Source organism: Macrotis lagotis, chromosome X (assembly GCF_037893015.1).
Source record: "Macrotis lagotis isolate mMagLag1 chromosome X, bilby.v1.9.chrom.fasta, whole genome shotgun sequence".
Classification (NCBI taxonomy): domain Eukaryota; kingdom Metazoa; phylum Chordata; class Mammalia; order Peramelemorphia; family Peramelidae; genus Macrotis; species Macrotis lagotis.
In genome coordinates this window covers 462,297,166-462,317,238 of record NC_133666.1, presented here as the reverse complement: position 1 = coordinate 462,317,238, position 20,073 = coordinate 462,297,166, and the positions used below count along the sequence as shown (strand labels likewise).

At 41.0% G+C, this 20,073-nt stretch overlaps 1 protein-coding gene across 1 annotated transcript; it reads left to right on the top strand.

Annotated features, from left to right (window-relative positions):
* Nucleotides 1–3,183: 3,183 nt before the first annotated feature.
* Nucleotides 3,184–18,569, top strand: ZBTB14 (zinc finger and BTB domain containing 14). Its single transcript, XM_074200012.1, has 3 exons — nt 3,184–3,433; nt 8,607–8,691; nt 10,410–18,569. The coding sequence occupies exons 2-3, from the start codon at nt 8,689–8,691 to the stop codon at nt 11,751–11,753; spliced, it is 1,347 nt and encodes a 448-aa protein (XP_074056113.1). The 5' UTR covers nt 3,184–3,433; nt 8,607–8,688; the 3' UTR covers nt 11,754–18,569.
* The last annotated feature ends 1,504 nt before the right edge of the window (nt 18,570–20,073 follow it).

Sequence of the window (20,073 nt, the reverse complement as noted above, 5' to 3'; positions counted from 1 at the left end):
ATATTCAAATATTATGTTGCACAATAATATCTCATTACATTCATATAGCAAGTCTTTAAGCCATTTCCCCAAATGATAACCACCTATTGTTTCCTTTTTTTTCCTGTCATAAAGAATTCAGTATGAACATTATTTTGTGGTATATAGTTTGTTTCTGCAGTTCACTTTTTTCGATGCATTAGATAAAGTGGGGTTGCTAAGTTAAAGAGTGTGTCCAGTTTTGGTCATTTTTCTTACTTAATTCCAAATTGATATTGCTTGGAACACATCACATATTGGCCAATAGTATATTATCGTGCAGGTCATTTACTTATCTCCTGAGCCAGTTTGCTGAGGGTAAAGTAAAACTTCAAGTCATACATTTCCAAAAGACAACGGAGAGAATACATTTTATAATTATAGAACTGAACAAAGCTAACCTGGTCAAAAATTGGGTAGAACCTTGGAACTTTATTTCATTAGTACCATTCAACAGTCAACAAAGTCAATTTAGGATATTTCATATACTGGAAAAGGCAAAGTCTAGGGAATCCCCAGTATTAGTTTCTATCTACAGACCCTTGAGAAGAGTTCTGCATTATTTACTTAAAAGGATACTAGAGGTTTGGAAATACTAAATGCACCTCTCAAAAAGAGAAAGATAATAACTGAAATTCAGAATAATATAAATATACAGAATATTTTTAAATAGGAAGAAAAATTAAGAAGTAGCTGTTTTTGAGAAACATGGAAAAATCTATGGAAAGATCAGTAGAAGTAAAAGTAAATCAAGGTGATAAAATATGAAGTTGCTTCTCTAAAGGTCTTTAAAAAACTAAATGTTCTCATGTCAGAGAAGGTGGAGGGGGGAAGAAAAATCTCCAAAGCTTGTTTCCATTATCTATAAAATAAGAGGTTAGTAAAAAGTCTAAAAAATAAGGACTATTAAAGATCCATATAGTAACAATTGAGGATGGGTGTTTGTGTGTTGGTGGAAATCAGAGAGAAAATTATAATTTTTAAGGATTAGGGAAGAGAACCAAATGATATAATTGATTCTACTAAAGATGAGATGTCAAAACAGAGGAGAGAGGGCCCTGTAGATTTTTTCCCCAAAGCAATGTAATAGTAGAACGCTGATCTCAAAGACAGGAAAACGTGAGTTCACTCTGATAATTCTCTCCTTATATTAGGCAACTTTAAGACTTAATATTCTAGATGTAATGACTTCCATTACCCAGGGATTCCTAATACCAAATATCAGCTCAGTCCCAGTCTCTAATTCCTCATTTAACAAGTTACTATATTTTTTAGAATGACTACTATTATATAGCCATCTATTAGAGACTAGCCTGAATATGGTAGGTACTGATTTTTTGAATGAATGGAAGAAGCAGGGTAGTGGGAAGAGGCTTTGGAATCAAGAGGGCCTACCTTAATCATCCATTATCTGTGTGACCCTGGGCAAGTCAATATACTTTTCAGGTTCACATTTTGCTCATCTGTAAAATGAGGGGGGGGGGTGGATAGCCTTGAATAATTAATTTCAATTGTATGATCCTATGAATTTATGATATATGGAGAAGGGGGAGAAACAGTAAAGCAACATCAACTTACAAACCAAAGTGTTCAAGGTCTGGTTGTCATGGACAATTGTATCTTAAAAAAAAAATTTATTTAGGGGGTGGCTAGAGCTCTGGCCCTGGAATCAGGAGTACCTGGGTTCAAATCTGGCCTCAGACACTTAATAATAATTACCTAGCTGTGTGGCCTTGGGCAAGCCGCCTTAACCCCACCGCTTTGCCAAAAAAAAAAAAAATTATTTAGGCACACATGTCTAGACATCTAAAGAGTCAATGAAACGATTTCCTTTGTCTAATTTTATGGTATCTAAAGGGGTTTCCCTGTAGAATTAATGTTTCTAACAAGTGTTCCACGATTTATTTCCTCCAAAGCAAATTTAGTCAAAAAAACCACCCCTCCCCCATAGCTAGATCATAGCTAAGAAAATAAGAATTCACGATCTATTGTTCATGAGGAATCTCATGTGGTGCTAGTGTGTAGAGTAGAAGGGACAGCTAATGAACGACTTCCGGGGCTATTCTGCACACATTTCTTGTGTTAGGAGTAACAATCTAAAGAGAATAAAAACAGGATTACCCTTCTGCGTGGCCCAAGTGGAGGGCCAGGAACAAAGCTGGAGACTGCGGACAAGTCAAGGGCCTTTACAGGAGGAGATTTCGGTCCAAGGCAGGTTCTTGCCGCCAGAGTCCAAGTGAACTAACCCCCCAAAGCGCCCCAAAGGGGGCAGCTGGAGGCGCGCGGCACCGGCCTGGCTGTGTGCTGCTCCCCGAGCCCCCGTTTGCCTCGGTTTCCCCCCCTGTCAAATGGGGAGTAGGAAGCGGCCGCCCCCCAGGACGCCCGTGAGGATGAGATGCGGGTCGGGCACGCTTGGGGGAACCGCGCGCTTCCCCGGATGGGGGTCCTGGCACTTCCGCGCCGGCGGCGGCGGCACACGGCACGTCCGTGACTGCCTGGCGCGGCGTGCTGGCCCCGCGGTTTCCTGGCAAGCCGAGGGGCCCGGGGTGGCGAGGGGCGTGTGCGGATGCCAGCCCCGCCCGGCCTTGCCGCCCTGAGACGCCGGGGCTGTGGCGGCGCTCCCTCCCGGGGCGGAAGCCGCAGCCCCGCGGCCCAGACCGCGCGCGCGCCCCTGGGGCTCGAACGCCCTCCCGCGTGCACGGGGCAGCGGGTTCCACGCACACGCACTCGCACACGCACACGCACGGGGGCGCCGGCGCGCGAATCCGCGGCCCGAGCGGAGGAGCGGGGCCCCGCGCGGGCCGCGCCGGCCGCGCCCGGCCGGGAAAGGACACCGCGGGCTCGGGCGCTCCCCGAAGCCGCGCGCCTTCCTCGTTCGCGGGGGCCCGCCCCGCCCCGCCCCCGACTTTTCCGGCGCACTCCCCGCCCACCTCCTCCCGCGCGCGGCGCGCCGCTGCCCCAGAGGCGCGCGTGCGTGCGCGTGCGCAGGCGAGGCCCCAGGAAGCGCCGGGGGAGCGGCTGCTTTTAACCCTTCGGCGGCCGGACGCCAGCCGCTCCGGGGGCCGACGTGCCTGCGCAAGGCGGCGGCGCGCCCTCTCCCAGCCCGCACCGCGCATGCACGGGCGGTGGGGGGGGGCAGTGGCCGGGGGGGGGGGGGGATGGTGGTGGGGGTGTCCGCGGCCAGCTCGGCATTCTGTGCTCGTGCAGGAATAGGAGGGCGGCTGTCGCCACGGACGTGCACGGTGCCCCCCTCCCCCCGCCCCGCACCCTCCCCCAACTCCAAAAAATCACGCCGATCCCCCCCCCCCAAAACACTGCCCGCCACGCCGCCCCAATAGCCCCGAGTCCGCCTCTCCGCGCCCGGGCCTGTGTGTAGGCAGTGCGGGCCAGGGGCCGTGGCAGCGCGGGGCCGCAGGTAAGCGCGGGCCGGGCGGCGGGGCCTGGGGCCGAGGGGTGCGGGGACAGCGGCGGGGGCGCGGACGGGGGGCCGGGCGGGGGCGGCCCGGGCCAGGCGCGTGCCCGCCCGGGGGTGTGCAGGCGGCTCGCGGCCCCGGGCCCGGGCCGGGCCGGACGGGGCCGGGCGCGGCGCTGGCGGGGCTGCAGCGGGGCGGGCGGCGGCGGCGGCGGCGGCGGCGCGCGCTCTCGCTCCAGCCCTCGCTCGGGCGGCGCTCATGGCCGCCGCGTCGCCCCGCCGCAGTGCACCGGGCGGGCCTGCTCCCGGGGCCGGCGCCCCGGCCCGCCCCCGCCGCGCTCTCGCGGCCCCGGCTCGGCGGCGCGGGGCCGCTCCCTGCGCGGCCTGGAGGGGCGGGGGGGGGCCCGGCGCGAGCCGGACGGGGAGTGCGCGGGGCGCGAGCTCTGGGCTGGGCTCGCGGGCGGGCGGCCCCGCGCGCCCCTGGCCGCCGCCGCCGCGGCCTCGCCGCCGCCCGCCCCGCGCGTCCGCCCCCTCCCGCCCGCGCCATCGCGGCCCACCAACCCCCGGTGGCGGAAGTCCCGAGCTCCGTGCACGTTCCCCGCGCGCCGGAGGAGCTCTGCCCCAGCGCGAATGCGGGCGGCCCTGCAGGCGGCCCTGCCGGCCGGCGCCGGCCCACAAGCCCGCAGCGTGCTGCGTCTCCGTGCGGGCCCCGCGGCCCGGCACTGCCGGGGAGCCCCCGGGCGCGCCGGCCGCAGCCCGGAGCAACTGCCGGGACCCCCCCCGGCCAGGGCCCCGCAGCGAGTCTGGGCTCCCCTTTTGTAGATGGGAAGAGACCCAGTGCCTCGTGTCACACCTGTAGGCTCAGACCTAGAAGTCAAACTCAGAGCCAACACTTTTTATCGACCCCTCCTCGGAGCCATCACTTTTATTGGAACACCAGTTTTTAATTTGTACATTTTCTCAATAAGCGACAATCTAGTATCCATAGCCATCTTCTAAAATTACACTCGTGATTTCATTTATGTGGAGAACTCAGTAAAGAACTTCTGATGTGCACTTTCCGTCTTAGTTGTTTGGAGAAAAGGCCTTGCTCGTGGTCCCCTAAATCCAGGTTGTGTTAAAAGTGACATTGGGAAGCCCCGAGTCCAAGGCCAGCTCCGTGTGGGAGGCCTGGTCATTCTCTCACCTATAATCAGCCGGATCTGTAAAGATTTAAGGAATATTCACAGTGTTAGAGTTGGAAGGGCTTTAGAGATTATTGAGTCCAGTCTTCTGATTCTACAGATGAGGAACCTGAACTCCAGAGGGTCAAGTGACATGTCCCAAAGTCACAGAGCCAGGTCTTGAATGAGATCTGGAAGAGACTTTAGAGACCATCTTATGTACAATCCACATACTTTATTATACTTATGAGGAAAATGAAGCCCAGGGGGTTTAATTAGCCCCAGGTCACACAGATCATTTTGGAGGGAAGGGAATCAAACCACATTCATTGGTTCCAGAGTTATTGCAATCTCCATTCCACAATAATGAGTAATTTTACATTCTTTATGAATTTCCCAGAATTTTACTAGCCATAAAGTGTGGAGCTGGAAGGAGAGCTAGTTTTGTTAAACCCTAATCTCTGGGGCAGCTAGGTGGCACAGTGGATAGAGCACCAGCCCTGGAGTCAGGAGTACCAGAGTTCAAATCCGGCCTCAGACCCTCAATAATGACCTAGCTGTGTGGCCTTGGGCAAGCGGCTTAACCCCATTGCCTTGCAAAAACCTTAAAAAAAAACCCCTCATCTCCAAGTTGGAGGGGACCTTAGAGTTCATGTAATAATCCAAACCAAACTGCCCTCTGACAGATGAAGAAACAGTTCTAGAGAGGTGGAATAAAATCATGCAGCAAGTTAAGCTACTAAGAGCTTAGATTACACAAAAAGGTGTCCTACCTCAAAGTCCACAGACATTGCAAAGTTAGCTGAATGTGGAGAGGACAAGTCAACTATGTCCTCTTACCAGTGTTAGAGTGACCCTGGCTCTGGCTTTTATCATTTCTGCTCCATTTTAAGGGACTTTCTGGCTTGTCAGGCACTGAGAGGGCTCTGAGCAGGGGCAAACAATGTATGGGCACCCAATTTATTATAGAAATTAATCTGAAAGGGCTTCAGAAAGGATATTAAACACAATCTCTCCCCTAACACCACCCCCCTTTTTTTGCCAGCCTCCTGTGGCTTCAAATTCCTTTAAAGCAGGGGGTCTTAACCTTTTCTGTGTTATCGACTCCTTCAGCAATCTTTTGAAGCCCAAGGATCTCTTCTTTGAAGAACATTTTTAAATAGAGGATTACAAAGGAAATTCATTATTATTATTATTATTATTATTATTATTATATTGAAACATGGATATTAGTTTTTAGGTTTTTTTTTAATTCAAGTTCATAGACCCCACATTTAAAGAACTCTTGCTTTAAAAAGACACATCTCTTTGTAAATAGGATTGAAAACACAATTTCCATTGATTTTAGCATCAGACACTTTTTTTTTAGGTTTTTTTCCATTTTTTTTGCAAGGCAAATGGGGTTAAGTGGCTTGCCCAAGGCCACACAGCTAGGTAATTATTAAGTGTCTGAGACTGGATTTGAACCCAGGTACTCCTGACTCCAAGGCTGGTGCTTTATCCACTACGCCACCTAGCTGCCCTGCATCATAGACTTTTAAAAGCTGGGAAGGGTCTGAGGTATAGATGACTACATCATATATTTTCATCAGGGAAGAGGATATTCAAATTGATGAGAATGAAATGGTTTTTCCTTCAGTAGATGTACCCTTTCCTACTTGTTAATAGGAGAGGTTCTGTCAGGGTACAATTTCAGTTTACCTGCATTAGTTCGGTTTTGGATGGATTCCACCCAAATATTTTTCAACAACTTTTGTTCTGTGGTGGGCAATGCCTTCAAGGAGATTCCAATCAACTGGCTTTTGTTTCAGTTGGATTATGGCAAAAAGTACCCTTACCTTACAAAAGTCACTGTATTTATTCCTCGCTGTGGCAAATAAAGCCAACTCTGCCATTTTTTCTCTCCTCCTAACTGAAACATCAAACTCCATGAATAGCTACTTTAGCTCCAGTGCAGGAAACTTGTTCCCACAGAGAGGTGAGGAGTCATGGAATCAGACCTTTATGGTCATTTTCTTCTGATAAAGGTATGATGGGGACTTTTTGTGTCAGTCAAACATTTAGGCACAGTGCTAAGGGATGAGGAGTACAAAGAGAGGCAAAAGACAGCCCCTGCCATCAGGGAGCTTATAGTCTAAGGGAGGAGACCACAACAAGTGAACATATGTACAAACAAGATATATGTTAGGTAAATAGGAAACAATAAACAGTGGAAAGGTGCTAGAATTAAAAGGGGCTGGGAAAGGCTACTTGTAGAAGATGGTATTTTAGTTGGGACTTAAAGGAAACCAGGGAAGGCAGAGTTGAAGAAGGAAAGCATTCAAGCCATGGGTGATGACAGCCAGAGAAAGTACCTGGAGCTAAGCCAGCTAGGAGTGCCACTTGTTCCAGTTTGTTGGGGAGGAAGGCTAATGAGACTGCAAAGGTCAGGGGGTCTAGGCTATGAAAAAATTTGAATAGCCAACAGTGGCATTTGTATTTGATCTTGGAGGTGATTGGAGGCACTGAAGTTGGTTGAGTTGGGGGTAGAAGGTTGTGTGTGACATGGTCAGATCTGTGCTTTAGAAAATCACTTTGGTAGTTGAATGGAGATGAATGGAGATAGACCGGAGTAGGGAAGAGACGAGGCAGGCAGACCCACCAGCAGGCTATGGCAGTAGTATAGAGTGGTGGCACTATCAGAAGAGAAGGAGGCATATGAGAGAGAGCGATCAACAGGCCTTGCTAAGAAATGGAATTTGGGAGGTGAGAGATAAAAGTTGGAGATGACATCTAGAACTGGGAGGGTGGTGTTTCCCCCTACAAATTATAGGGAGGGTAGGAGAAAGGCAGAGTTTAGAGGGAAAAGAGTTCAGTTTTGAGTTTGAGATGTCTGGAAGGTAGTAGAAGATGTGAGATTGGAGGTCACCCGAGATATAGTGGCAAGATAGGTAGATTTGAAAATTATTAGACTAGAGATGGTCTCTTTAAATCCATAGGGTGCTGATGAGGTCACCAAGAAAAGTGATAAACAGAGAATAGAGGGCCTAGGACTGAGGCCTATGGAAAATGGTTTTAATGCCTTGGTCAGCAGGAATATCTTTGACTCTTTGTATCTGGGCCCTTAGGTGATTGGATGGACAGGCTGGAAGATGCCTTTGAATCGGCCAGTGAGGCCTTGGGTCTACAAAATCATGGCCAGTGGTTCTGGAAACTGAAATAACAGATAACTGCCACCATCCCTGTTCAACCCCCCCCCCCCCAAAAAAAAAAAAACAACACAACAAAACCTGGAGGAAGATCCAAAGTTGGTAATAAGAGCCATGGGAGAAACATTATTTTAATTGCGAGAGCATGAAAGAAAGGATACTTGAATATATAGATAGAAAAATTTCTATTGAGATTAAATTTCCTGAATTGAACTCTGCCTTGTTAGTGCTTTATGAGATAGAACAAATGTAGTAAATTTTTCAATAAACTCAGGATCTCTCTTACACTCCTTAGACTCTGCTATTTAAGGAAAAAAAACTTGGAATACATTTTTTTATATTAAAAATTGTAATGCTCTATCTGGAGGTTTGTCATTTGGCTTATGATATGTTGTACTTTTTTGTCTTTAGAATGCAATTTTAAAAAATCTTGAATTATCTAAATAAAACAAAACAGCTTCTAACACCATACTTGCTTGATTAAATCTGGAGCTTGAGCTCCATACTACCTATCCTTGAGGTTCCTTTTGCTGCCTCTAATACTATATCCCTTTTCCATTTAGATTCAGAGTTTCTTGAAGTCCCTGTACAGTAATGATTTCATACTCTTTCCTCATTGTTATTCTTCCTTTGAAACTGTCCTAAACATAAGTGGACTTCATTCCTTTCCCCCCAACAATTTTTTAGTAGCCTAAAGCCATCAAATTTATGAATATATTTGTATATATATGTATATTTTCTCCTTAAGAAATATAATCACAGTATTCCTTTTTTTTTAGAATTTGACAGCATGATGATTCTCTACTTTTTTTTTTCCTCTTTCAGGTTTGGAGTATCACTGATCAGAGCTATTCTGATCTGAAGAATTTGGTGTTTTAAATCATTAAGATAATAGCCTAAATTGTTCATGGTAAATATGACATTTAATAGTTTTCAATGAAAATTTTAGTAAATTAATTTGATGTTTGTTTTTAAAAGAGCATGTTTCAGATATAGATAATAATATTGATGTGCTTTTTGGTTTGTTTTAAAAAAATATATTTGCTTCAACTGATTTTGAGGGGATTAAAGGGAAATCAGAATACTTTTGAAGAAAATTAATTCCAGGGGCAATATAAAAATCCCTTGTTATAATGCTGAGCATTTTTAATTCTAGCCTTAAGCTTCTAGGAGTTCATCCAGAAAAGTAGTGTTATAGTAATTACAAAGCACAGGACAAACATTTACTGCTTCTTCTTCACTTATGAGTCATATTTATCATAGTTCAGGCATACTTTTATCAAGATGTCTAATCTTTCAGCGTGATACACCAAGACACACCATTTATCTTACAAACCTTCACCAAGTCCCTGGAGGTCCTTTAGTCTTCCTCAGGATTATTTTGGACTCCTATCCTTTCTAGACTTCTTAGAAATTTCCTAGTCTGGAAGTCAATACTCCCAAATTATGGCCCTCTTCAGTATCTTTAAATGTTAATTTTCTCCTTTTTACCATGGATTTTACTTAGTTAACATCGAGTAGTATTAATTGCTCAACCACTGATTCTGTGTTATAGATACAAACAGGAGTAACTATTCATTAGACCAGAGATGTCATCCTTAGACCTGGAGTCTGTTATTTTAATATTCCATATACTGAGGTATTCTCTTATTATTAAATAAATGAATGAATGAATGAATGATGGAATTAAAAAAAAGATATATTAAATGTGTGTTACGATTCCTAGCACTCTCTACCTGGTGGTACAAGTTTTTTTTTTTTTTGTTTTTTTTTAAAGGAGATTGTCCTTCAGGGAACTTAAATTCTAGTGTTTTTATTGTTCAGTTTATGTCCACTTCTTTGTGACCCCATTTGTGGTTTTCCTGACAAAGATATCAGAGAGTTGCTATTTCCTTCTGCAGCTCATTTTCCAAATGAGGAAACTGAGGCAAACAGGGTTAAATTACTTGCCTAGAGTTACATGGCTGGTAAATATCTGAGGCCTGAACTCTGGTCTTCCTGACTCCAGGCCCAGCACTTCATCTACAGAGCTATCCAGCTGCCTCTTATATTCTGATAAGAAAAGACAAATGCATAAAGAGGAAAGATAATCAGGGAAGGAAATTTCCTTCCAAAGATGAGAAAAGTGGGTGTGTGACCCATTTTGAAAGGAACATTACAAATAAGAAAATCTGAAACTTGATCTGCTGCCTAGGGTGATCACTTAGAGAATTCTAAAGAGAGTGGCTGAACTTCATCATGGACTATGGAAATACATTCAGAAAGAGTCAAGTATGATATGGGTCCTGCAAACCATGATCTCTCTTTATCTTTTAGTGTTTTTTTTCTCCCATAAATTGAATTCCTCAGAGAAGATCTACTTAGCAGTTTAGAAATATTCATTTAATTTTATTTCTATAGTAAACTTTACGGTTAGCCAAATTCTTAATAAATTAGGAAACTGGAATTTTAAAAAATAATTTATATATATATATCCTTTTTTTGCTATCTCAAAATAGTCTCAGAGCAGATCTTCTTCACTTAAAAAAAGAGATAAACCTTTAGTTAAAGTTTATCTCATTTTATCATGTCTTGGATTGTTTCATTCATTGCTAATATTTGGACTTTGCCTTTCTTTTCTTCCTTTAGGAGTTTTTCATCAGTATGTCTGAAACCATTAAATATAATGATGATGATCATAAAACTCTGTTTCTGAAAACATTAAATGAACAACGTCTGGAAGGGGAATTTTGTGATATTGCTATTGTGGTGGAAGACGTGAAGTTCAGGGCACATAGATGTGTGCTTGCTGCATGTAGTACCTACTTCAAAAAGCTTTTCAAGAAGCTTGAGGTGGATAGTTCTTCTGTAATAGAGATAGATTTCCTTCGTTCTGACATATTTGAGGAAGTTTTGAACTACATGTATACGGCAAAGATTTCTGTCAAAAAAGAAGACGTCAACTTGATGATGTCATCAGGTCAGATTCTTGGTATTCGGTTTTTGGATAAACTCTGCTCTCAGAAGCGAGATGTATCTAGTCCTGAAGAAAACAACAGTCAGGCAAAAAACAAGTATTGTTTGAAAATAAACCGCCCCATTGGCGATTCCACCGACAATCAGGATGATGAAGTAGAAGAAATTGGAGATCAGGATGACAGTCCTTCTGATGATACTGTCGAGGGAACCCCCCCAAGTCAGGAGGATGGCAAGTCTCCCACTACCACACTTAGGGTTCAGGAAGCCATCCTGAAGGAGCTAGGGAGTGAAGAAGTTCGAAAAGTAAACTGCTATGGTCAGGAAGTAGAATCTATGGACACCTCAGAATCAAAAGACTTGGGGTCCCAGACTCCTCAAGGTTTAACATTTAATGATGGCATAAGTGAAGTAAAGGACGAACAGACCCCTGGGTGGACAACAGCCACCAGTGACATGAAATTTGAGTACTTACTCTATGGTCACCGGGAACAGATTGCCTGTCAAGCATGTGGAAAGACATTTTCAGATGAAGCCCGGCTGAGAAAGCATGAGAAACTCCACACGGCAGACAGGCCATTTGTTTGTGAAATGTGCACCAAAGGCTTTACCACACAGGCCCACCTGAAGGAACACCTGAAAATCCACACTGGCTATAAGCCTTACAGCTGTGAAGTGTGTGGGAAGTCATTTATCCGAGCCCCAGACTTAAAAAAGCATGAGAGAGTTCACAGTAATGAGAGACCCTTTGCATGTCACATGTGTGACAAAGCCTTCAAACACAAGTCCCATCTGAAAGATCATGAAAGAAGGCACAGAGGGGAAAAGCCTTTTGTCTGTAGTTCTTGTACAAAGGCGTTTGCAAAGGCTTCTGATCTCAAACGGCATGAGAACAATATGCACAGTGAGAGGAAGCAGGTTCCCACTAGTGCCATCCAGAGTGAGACTGAACAGTTGCAGGCAGCCGCTATGGCAGCTGAGGCAGAGCAGCAGCTTGAGACCATAGCTTGTAGTTAGGTACAATCGGAGATCAAGGAAAATCCAACTCTTCCTATCTAAGAGGCAGTCACTGCAGAGACTTTGAGGTTCAACTGGTCAGAAATGAATTTCTTAAGACTGGTCACTGTATTTTTGTGGAAACTTATGAAGAGTTGTCATTGAACTGAAGACGGTGCTTGGTTAGATGCTTTAAAAAATTTTCAAGGAACAAAATTCTGACCAAATGGTTTTACTGTCGTAGCAAATTGTAGTATTATTGCCAGTTTGCTGTTCATTTTAAAAATGTTTTTAATTTGAGAACTCTTGTATAAGTCTTAGAAGTAAAAAAAAAAATCTTTGTTTTTAATTCTTGTATTCCTATTGCACTTGGAGTGTATTATACAGTATGAATAATTGGGTACATTGATTTCTTAATCACTTTTTGTGACTGCTGGTCCAAGAAAATTTTTATTCCTTAGAAAAATAATGGGAACATCATTAAACACCTTTCCTATTCAGAGCATCACGCTAGCTGTTGAGGAGAGATAGACAGTTTATATGAAATATGATCCCAAGTACAAAACATTTAGGAGCAGAAAAGACTTAATGAATGATTGACCATGAACTGAGCAATCAAACTATCAGAAGTCACAAAATTGCAAATTGATATCAATGTTTGGTATATTCTTTGTGTAAGTTTTTTTCCCCTGTATTCTGTGAAATTCAGATATTGGTTGCCTTGTGGCAAGGGTTCTTTATCATTTTGTTGTTCCTCTTCCCCTTAACCTGATTTCACTATTCACCTTCCATACACTGAATTAGATTGTACAGCAGGCTGTACAGTGCACTTGATTTATTGGTATGGTCAGATAGTGAGCACTTGGCATCTTGAGGTCAAGTTCTTATAACCTTCCTATTTTGAGGTGTCTCTTGCTATGTGAAGCTGTCTTGTTTTGAAAAGTCATTTTCAGAGTATGGGAATGTTAAGTTGAATGATGGCAATTGGAGAAAGGAATGTGACTCTTGGAGACAAGGTATTTTGAGTGCATACTTAATTGCCTACCAACTTTCATCAGATTCAATAACTGCAATTGATTTCAAAAATTGGATTTTTAAAAGAAATTCAAGAACCAAGGCTATTATAAAGTTGATAATATTTGAAAGAAGAGTGTTGACCAAATACACTTCTTCACATACATTTGTATAGCTCATCAAAGCTACATCAAACTGTTGAACTCTTTGCAGGACATGATTTACCCAGTAAAGAAGCCACAAAGTTGCAGCATATGTAAATTAATAATAAAGCCTTTTTTTTAAGTGTGTAAATAGTATAGAATTTTCAGTGTTATATATTTCAAGTAAATATGGACAGAGCTGCACTTTTTTTTTGCACATTTGATTAGAATACATTTTAAGTCTGCAACAAACATTTATGACCAATATAAAAACTGCCAGACTCAGTGTTTCTATGTTTGCTTCATCACTGCTTGCATTTCTACTTAGAAATTAAGAGTGCTTTTTTGTAGCTGTTAAAACAGATTCTGATAATGAACTTTGTTTTACTTTGTGTATATGATTCATTTGACCACCATCTTTAAAAATCCTTTAAAATTCCATCAATAACTTGGAAAACCTTCTATAATAAAACATGAATTATTTTTAGAATATTTAAAAATTTGGGAAAGTACCATAATTTTTATTGTTAATTTTGTTATTTTTTTTAAAACAAACTTTTTCATAGCTTATGATAGCACCAGTCCTAGGTATAGATTAAAAAAACAAATCCTTATAATTTAGTTGAGCATTATGGGGGAGGAAGGAAATTGTTTATATATTTATTGGCAAAGTATTTTATTTTGTTTTTAAAGTAGTTGAATTTATTTACATACATATGTTCTCTACTAAAAGCAGCCCTACCATATTTTCTAACTTTTCTTCTAATAATAAAATTCACATTTATATGACATTTTAAGGTTTGCAAAGCACTTATTATATATACATTATTCATTTAAACCTTCCTCACCCTGTGAGGTAGGTTCTATTATCCCCATTGTAGAGATGTGGAAATAGACTGAAAAGAAAGGTCAAAGGAGCTTAGATGTAGAACTGGGAAAATACTGGAGCCTACAGAGTGCATGCATTTATTTTACAGATGAGAAAACAGACTTGCCTAGAGATTAAGTGATTTGCCCAGGGTGACACATTTAATATCTAAGGCAGCATTTGAATCCGGTTCTTTTTGACTCTAGATCTTATACTCTATTCATGACATGGTGCTGTTCTCATGATCTATGAATGATTTGTAGTTAGTCTAAGATCTTTCTCACCAAAGCAAGGTAAAAATAAAATAACTTCTCAACTTTAACTTTTATATGAAGCTATTTCAGGACACTTTCCCTGTATTTAAACAAAATACATTTGTCATTGCAGTTTCAGTTTTTCAGAAAAATACTTTGGAATTCTTTTACCATTGTGATATATTTTGTCATTTTTGTCACACTCTACATTTAATGTTTTTGAACCTGTTTCCTAAATTTTAAAATAATTATATCTTCCCTGCCTATCTTACAGGGTTGTTGTGTAAGAAGTCAGATGAAATGTATGTGTGTGCAATTCTATAAATTTGAAAAAAGAACAGTTATTGCTTGGACACTTAGGTGAAGGAGATTGGAAGGAAGGAAAAAAGAGCTAGTCTCCTTAAACTCCTCCTTCCCCAAGTAAGCTGTCTCTTAATTCTAGATAAAAGGTACAGGACTGTTGAATTGTTTCTGATCCAAATTTATGTGAGAAATGAATTGGAATTAGACAGCTGTCTAATGCCTCTATTTCTGAAATTATGTTTAGGGATATAATCCAACCCCCTTTGTTTTTGTAGAAGAGAAAATAGAAATGACATCTTTAAAGGCACAAATATAGTTGAATAGGTTGCATAAACTTTAAACTGAAACTAGATATTCTAAATATAGGTTATTCATAATTAAGAATTGTCTCCCATGTTTTTTTATTTTTATAGACATAATGTTTTTGCCTCAAATATTCCAGAACTTGAGAAATTTTTGAACAAAAGATTTTTAGGCTATCTAAACCCTTGCTTTGGTTTTACTTAGATGTGTGGCCTTAAGCACATGAGTTAACTTTCTCATGGTCTTAGCCCTCATCTGTGTAATGAAGATTTTTGAGTTGTTATGCTTTTATACTTACTTGCTGATTAATTTTGTCACTTCTTTAATAAGGAGTAAGAATATATCTAACAACTATAGAGGTTTCTGTGGTTGACAGCCAGCCAATACTTAAATAAATTTCCCCTTAACTTAAAATATTAGAGGAAAGATTAGGAGGTGGGGGTGGATTTAATAAGATTGGGAGCTGGAATGTTTAAAGATATTCCAGCCCAACTCACTTATCTTACAGATGAAGAAAATCTGTAAGAGTTCCAGGCAAGAATGTTCTGTTCAGTGGAAAGAACATTGAATATAGCAGAGGACCTGGATTCGTGCCCTAGCTTAGTTGACAATTGCTATATATATGAAGATCCTTCTAATTCTAGACTTAGGATACTAGGTAATAGTTTGAACCCAGATCAGACTCATTTCAGTGCTCTTTCTACATCTCCATATTGCCTTTTTAATATTGCAAATTCAGGCAACTCCTAATTTACAAATGCATTACTATATATATCCATCTTTAAGCTGATTTTAATTACTGAATAAAAAATTTCCATAGAAATGGTTAGCTTATAAAAATCTAATTCACAACCTAGCAGTTTCAGTATTAAGAATGATAATAAACACATTATGAATCCTAGAAATAAGGTGGAACACAATTAGCAAAATTTTGATGTTGACAAAATTTATCCAGGGCATCCTTACCTTATGACCTCCCTGTGCTCCTCTTAATCTTGTTACTTCAGACTAGTATATTCTGCCTTGCCCTGCTTCTTGAAATGCTCTGTGGTATAATTTTTAATTATTTTTTTAAGTTCCCAACTGTCTCTCCCTCTTTACCCTGCCCCAGATGAGGCATACATAGATGTAAAACCATACTCCACATACCTCTATTTTTCAGTTCAATCTCTGGAGATGGCTAGCATTTTCTTTGAATAGGTCCTTTACCATTGAGTATTTCTAATACTCAGAATAACTTGGTTATTGACAATTATTCTTTGAATGATATTGTTCTTAGGGTATTTGATGTTCTCTTGATTCTGCTTACTTCACTTTTCATTATTTCATAGAAGTCTTTCTATTGTTTTTCGCCCCCTAAAATCAATCAGCTCATCATTTCTTAAAACACAACAGTCATTTGTGGGTTCTTATCCTTTCTTATCGAAGAAGACCAAAATGACATCACTATGTTTGAGACAAATTATAGTGTGTTTGACTGTGACTGATCAGACCAATAGAAACTTGGAATGTTCTACCATAGGTTGAATACAAATAGTTCAGGTGAACACCTGGGGTGGGTACTCTAAACTTAAGGATGTCACATTTCCTTTGAGCTGCTTCAATTCTGTCATCCTCATAGAGTGTGGCCCCCTCACTGATGAGCGCACATGATGCTGGGTGGCCTGTGCCAGTGTCTCCCATGCTGTACAATAAATTTCAAAGTTCTTTTTTTTTCTTTTAAGTTTTTGGTCCTCCTGACTCCAGGCCTGGTGCTCTATTCACTGAACCATATAGCTGGCCCAATTTTCAACGTTCTTAAGAGAGACCTTCAGAGTGTTGCAGTATCACTTCTGACCACCTTGTGAGCATTTGCCCTGTGTGAGTTCTCCATAGAATAGTTGTCTGGCAAGCATACATCTGGCATCCTAACATGTCTAGCCTATCATAGTTGCACTCTCTCTGGTAATTTTGAAATGCTAGGCCGTTTAGCTCAAGAAAGCACCTCAGTGTCTTCAGAATATAGTATAGTGGTATTCCATCACAATCGTATATCATAACTTATTTAGCTGATTCCTCAGTTTTGGACATCCTCTCAATTATCTTTGCCACCATTCTGTCAAATAAAATTATTTGCCTTCTTCTGAAATAATTTCCATTACTTAGTTGGAGGTAACTTCAGTTGAATTAAATGTTAGGGGGAAAATAGTCTAATATGATTAGACTAATACCAATGGGTGAATGGCTATAAATCCTCCTTCCCAAAGGTATATAGTTTTAAAAATGAGATCCATGTGACTCTCCTATCTATGGAATTTTCAGATATTGAGAGGAAATGAAATGTTAAATCAGATGGGTTAGGGGATAGGATGGGGTGTATAGTCTTTTTTTTTAGGTTTTTGCAAGGCAAATGGGTTTAAGTGGCTTACCCAAGGCCACACAGGTAGGTAATTACTAGGTGTCTGAGGCCGGATTTGAACTCAGGTACTCCTGACTCCAGGGCTGGTGCTCTTTCCACTGTGCCACTTTGCTACCCATTGTCTGGTTCTTTCTAAAAGGTTAGGTTTCCTCTAAAGTCCTGCTTTTTTTATAGGATTTTCTTCTTATGAGACCATTAAAAAAACTAATTTATAATTTATAAAGTACTATATAGATATTCACTCATTTGACCCTTTCAAGATGAGGCTAATACTAAAGCTATAATAATTATCCCTAATTTACAGATAAGGAAACAGACTTTAGTCTGTTTTGTCACAACTAGTGACAAAAATTTTTCTGGTTTCCAGTCCAACAGTGGTGACTCACAATGTAGAGGAAGGAAGATTTTCTGCTATGTTAGGAGTCCAGTATTGGTCAGAATAATAATTTCAACTATTATTTCTGACCTTGGAACATGAATAACTTCTAAAAAGTTGGTATAAAATGACCCTATTAGATATATGAACATCTCCATATTAAGATTTTTTGATAATGTGAATTGTTTTTCTTCTTTAAAATAATTCCTTCTATTGTATGGTTTATCTTTAACCAAGAACTGCATACAAAAAATTCAGGTAAAAGTGATATTTTCTTGGGTTCTGCATTGTATTGAATTAAAGAGTTTTAAATTCTTTCCTCCGTAATAACTTACCTATCTATGAAAGCAAAAAATGTCATTGTTTTGAATTCTTGACCTTAACCTGAAAAAATCTGGTGCTCTAAATAAATAAGACTTCACTGTGCTAGTGATTTTATTTGGTGAATATTTGACTTGTGAATCAGAACAGTCATAGAACCATAGGATTATTGGTATAGAGCCAGAAGCATTCTTGGAGGTTTAATATTGAACCATTTTAAGTAATTCATAATAAATATAAATATGCCACAAACCAAAGAGAAGTGAGTCACTCCCTTTCTGGACATTCTCTTAAGTAAATAGAATAGTCATTTGGTTTTATTTTTAGTAACTGAGCTCTTAATGTAAAATAATAAATATTCCAGGAAAAGGAGTTAGTTTAATTTTCTAGTTAAGTGAAGCTTAAGGAGAAAATCATTTTTCTTCTCTTGTTTTTGAAATTCTGAAATGTTAGTGCCCTTTTTGGTTTTGGTGAATATATCCTAATTAGCAAATTTTTTAAAAGTCTTTTTCTTTTATTATTGAGGAATATGTTGTACCCTCTGGTAATTCTGAGCATCAGTTATGTTTGTATCATATAGAACAGGGTTGTTCAAAATGCGACCTGTTCAAAATGCAGGCTGCATGCAGCCCGCAGGGAGATTTTATGTGGCCACCTGTGGATTTACTAAATGCTTTAGTAAAGAAAACTGAGTTACTGCAGAGCTCTCACTAAATGGTAAAATCAAAATACATTGTTTATTGTTTCAATAAAAACTTAAAAATTTCATCTTTTGATTCAGTTTAATCAAGAATAATTTTAAGGGGTGGCTAGGTTGTGTAGGGGATAGAGCACCGGCCTTGGAGTCAGGAATACCCGAGTTCAAATCCAACCTCAGACACTTAATAATTACCTAGCTGTGTGGGCTTGGGCAAGCCACTTAACCCCATTGCCTTGTAAAAAAAAAATAATTTTCCTCTTAGAGATGTCAAGAGCAAAAGAAAAAAAATCATTTGGTTTTGCTTCTATTAAATTTTGAAATTCTTAAAACCATGGTAGTTGCCAATAAAATATGCTGTTTTGCAGTTTGAGATTTTCTCTAAGTATATAATCTGACTGAATTTATTAATGCAAAACAACCATTCATTTTTTAAAGTACAGAATTGAAAAGAACTCCTGAGATTTACTAACTCCCCTTGTTTTGCAGAAGCCAGTCAATAAACATTAAGTGCTGACTAGTGCCAGAAAATCTGTACCAATGATTGATACTCAAAGTAACACAAATGAAAATACATTTTTAAAATTCAACTGGAAATATTAGGAAACACTATTCCTCTGGTCTAAAAACCCTTTCCAGACAGTTCCTGTTTGATTGTGTAGAAAAAGGTAAAGCACAAAAGACTAAAGTATTGGGAAATTGATCAAAGATGGTCAAACAACTCATCTCTAGATAAGACCATTGCCTCTTCATAATTCCTTCTATGACTTGAGTAAGGGCAGAGTCCTCTATCATTCAAGGATTAAAATACTGATTATAAGAAATAAACCATTTTGTCCTTAAACAATCAAGGAAGGAATTAAATAATGACTTCAGCATATTATGATCTTTTCCTTGTTCAAGTTTACTATAAATGACTACGAAAAATCATCTTGGGGAACTTCTGGCCAAGATGACAGAGAGAAGCCAGGCTCTGCTGAGGTCTCCTGATCTTCCCTCATATATATGTATTGTGAAACAAAACTCTTAATGGAAATCCAATTGACAAAACCCAGAATGAGAAGCTAGGAGAAGAACACCTACCTCAAGGTCTGTCTTCAGGGATCATGAGTGTGCCAAGTAGAGAGCAGACAACCAGTGGGGGCTGGGTTAGAGCCAGACTAGCCTAAGATCAACCCCAGGGGCTTTCGCTGTGGGAACCATTTAAGAGAAACAACCAGAGAGTGGAGGTGTGGCAGTGGGACTGAAGGGCTGGGATTTACTGGAAGGGTTGGAGAGCAAGTTCCAACCTTTCTCACCCCCTACTGGCGTGGAGGAGATACTACACTCAGTGAGCAAAGCCTCTTGCACCCCCTACTGGCTGGCCCACGTGGAGTTACTAAACCCAGTGAGTAAAGCCTCTACGGATCCTATCACCAAACTTCTGTGAACCAGGCCCTCCCCCAACACAAGATCTTAGGAAAATGAAAATAGGCCAGCAGAAAGGGGGAGGGGGGTCCATAGAAAAAATTTCTGGAAGGAAAAGACCTTAACTCAGAGATGTAAAACCTCTGAGGAGAATATGATTTGGTCTCCATTGCAGAAAGACATCCTTGAAGAAATAAGGAAGGAGTTTAAAAATCAACTTGGGAAAAGAAACCCAAGAGAAGATTAACACCTTGCAA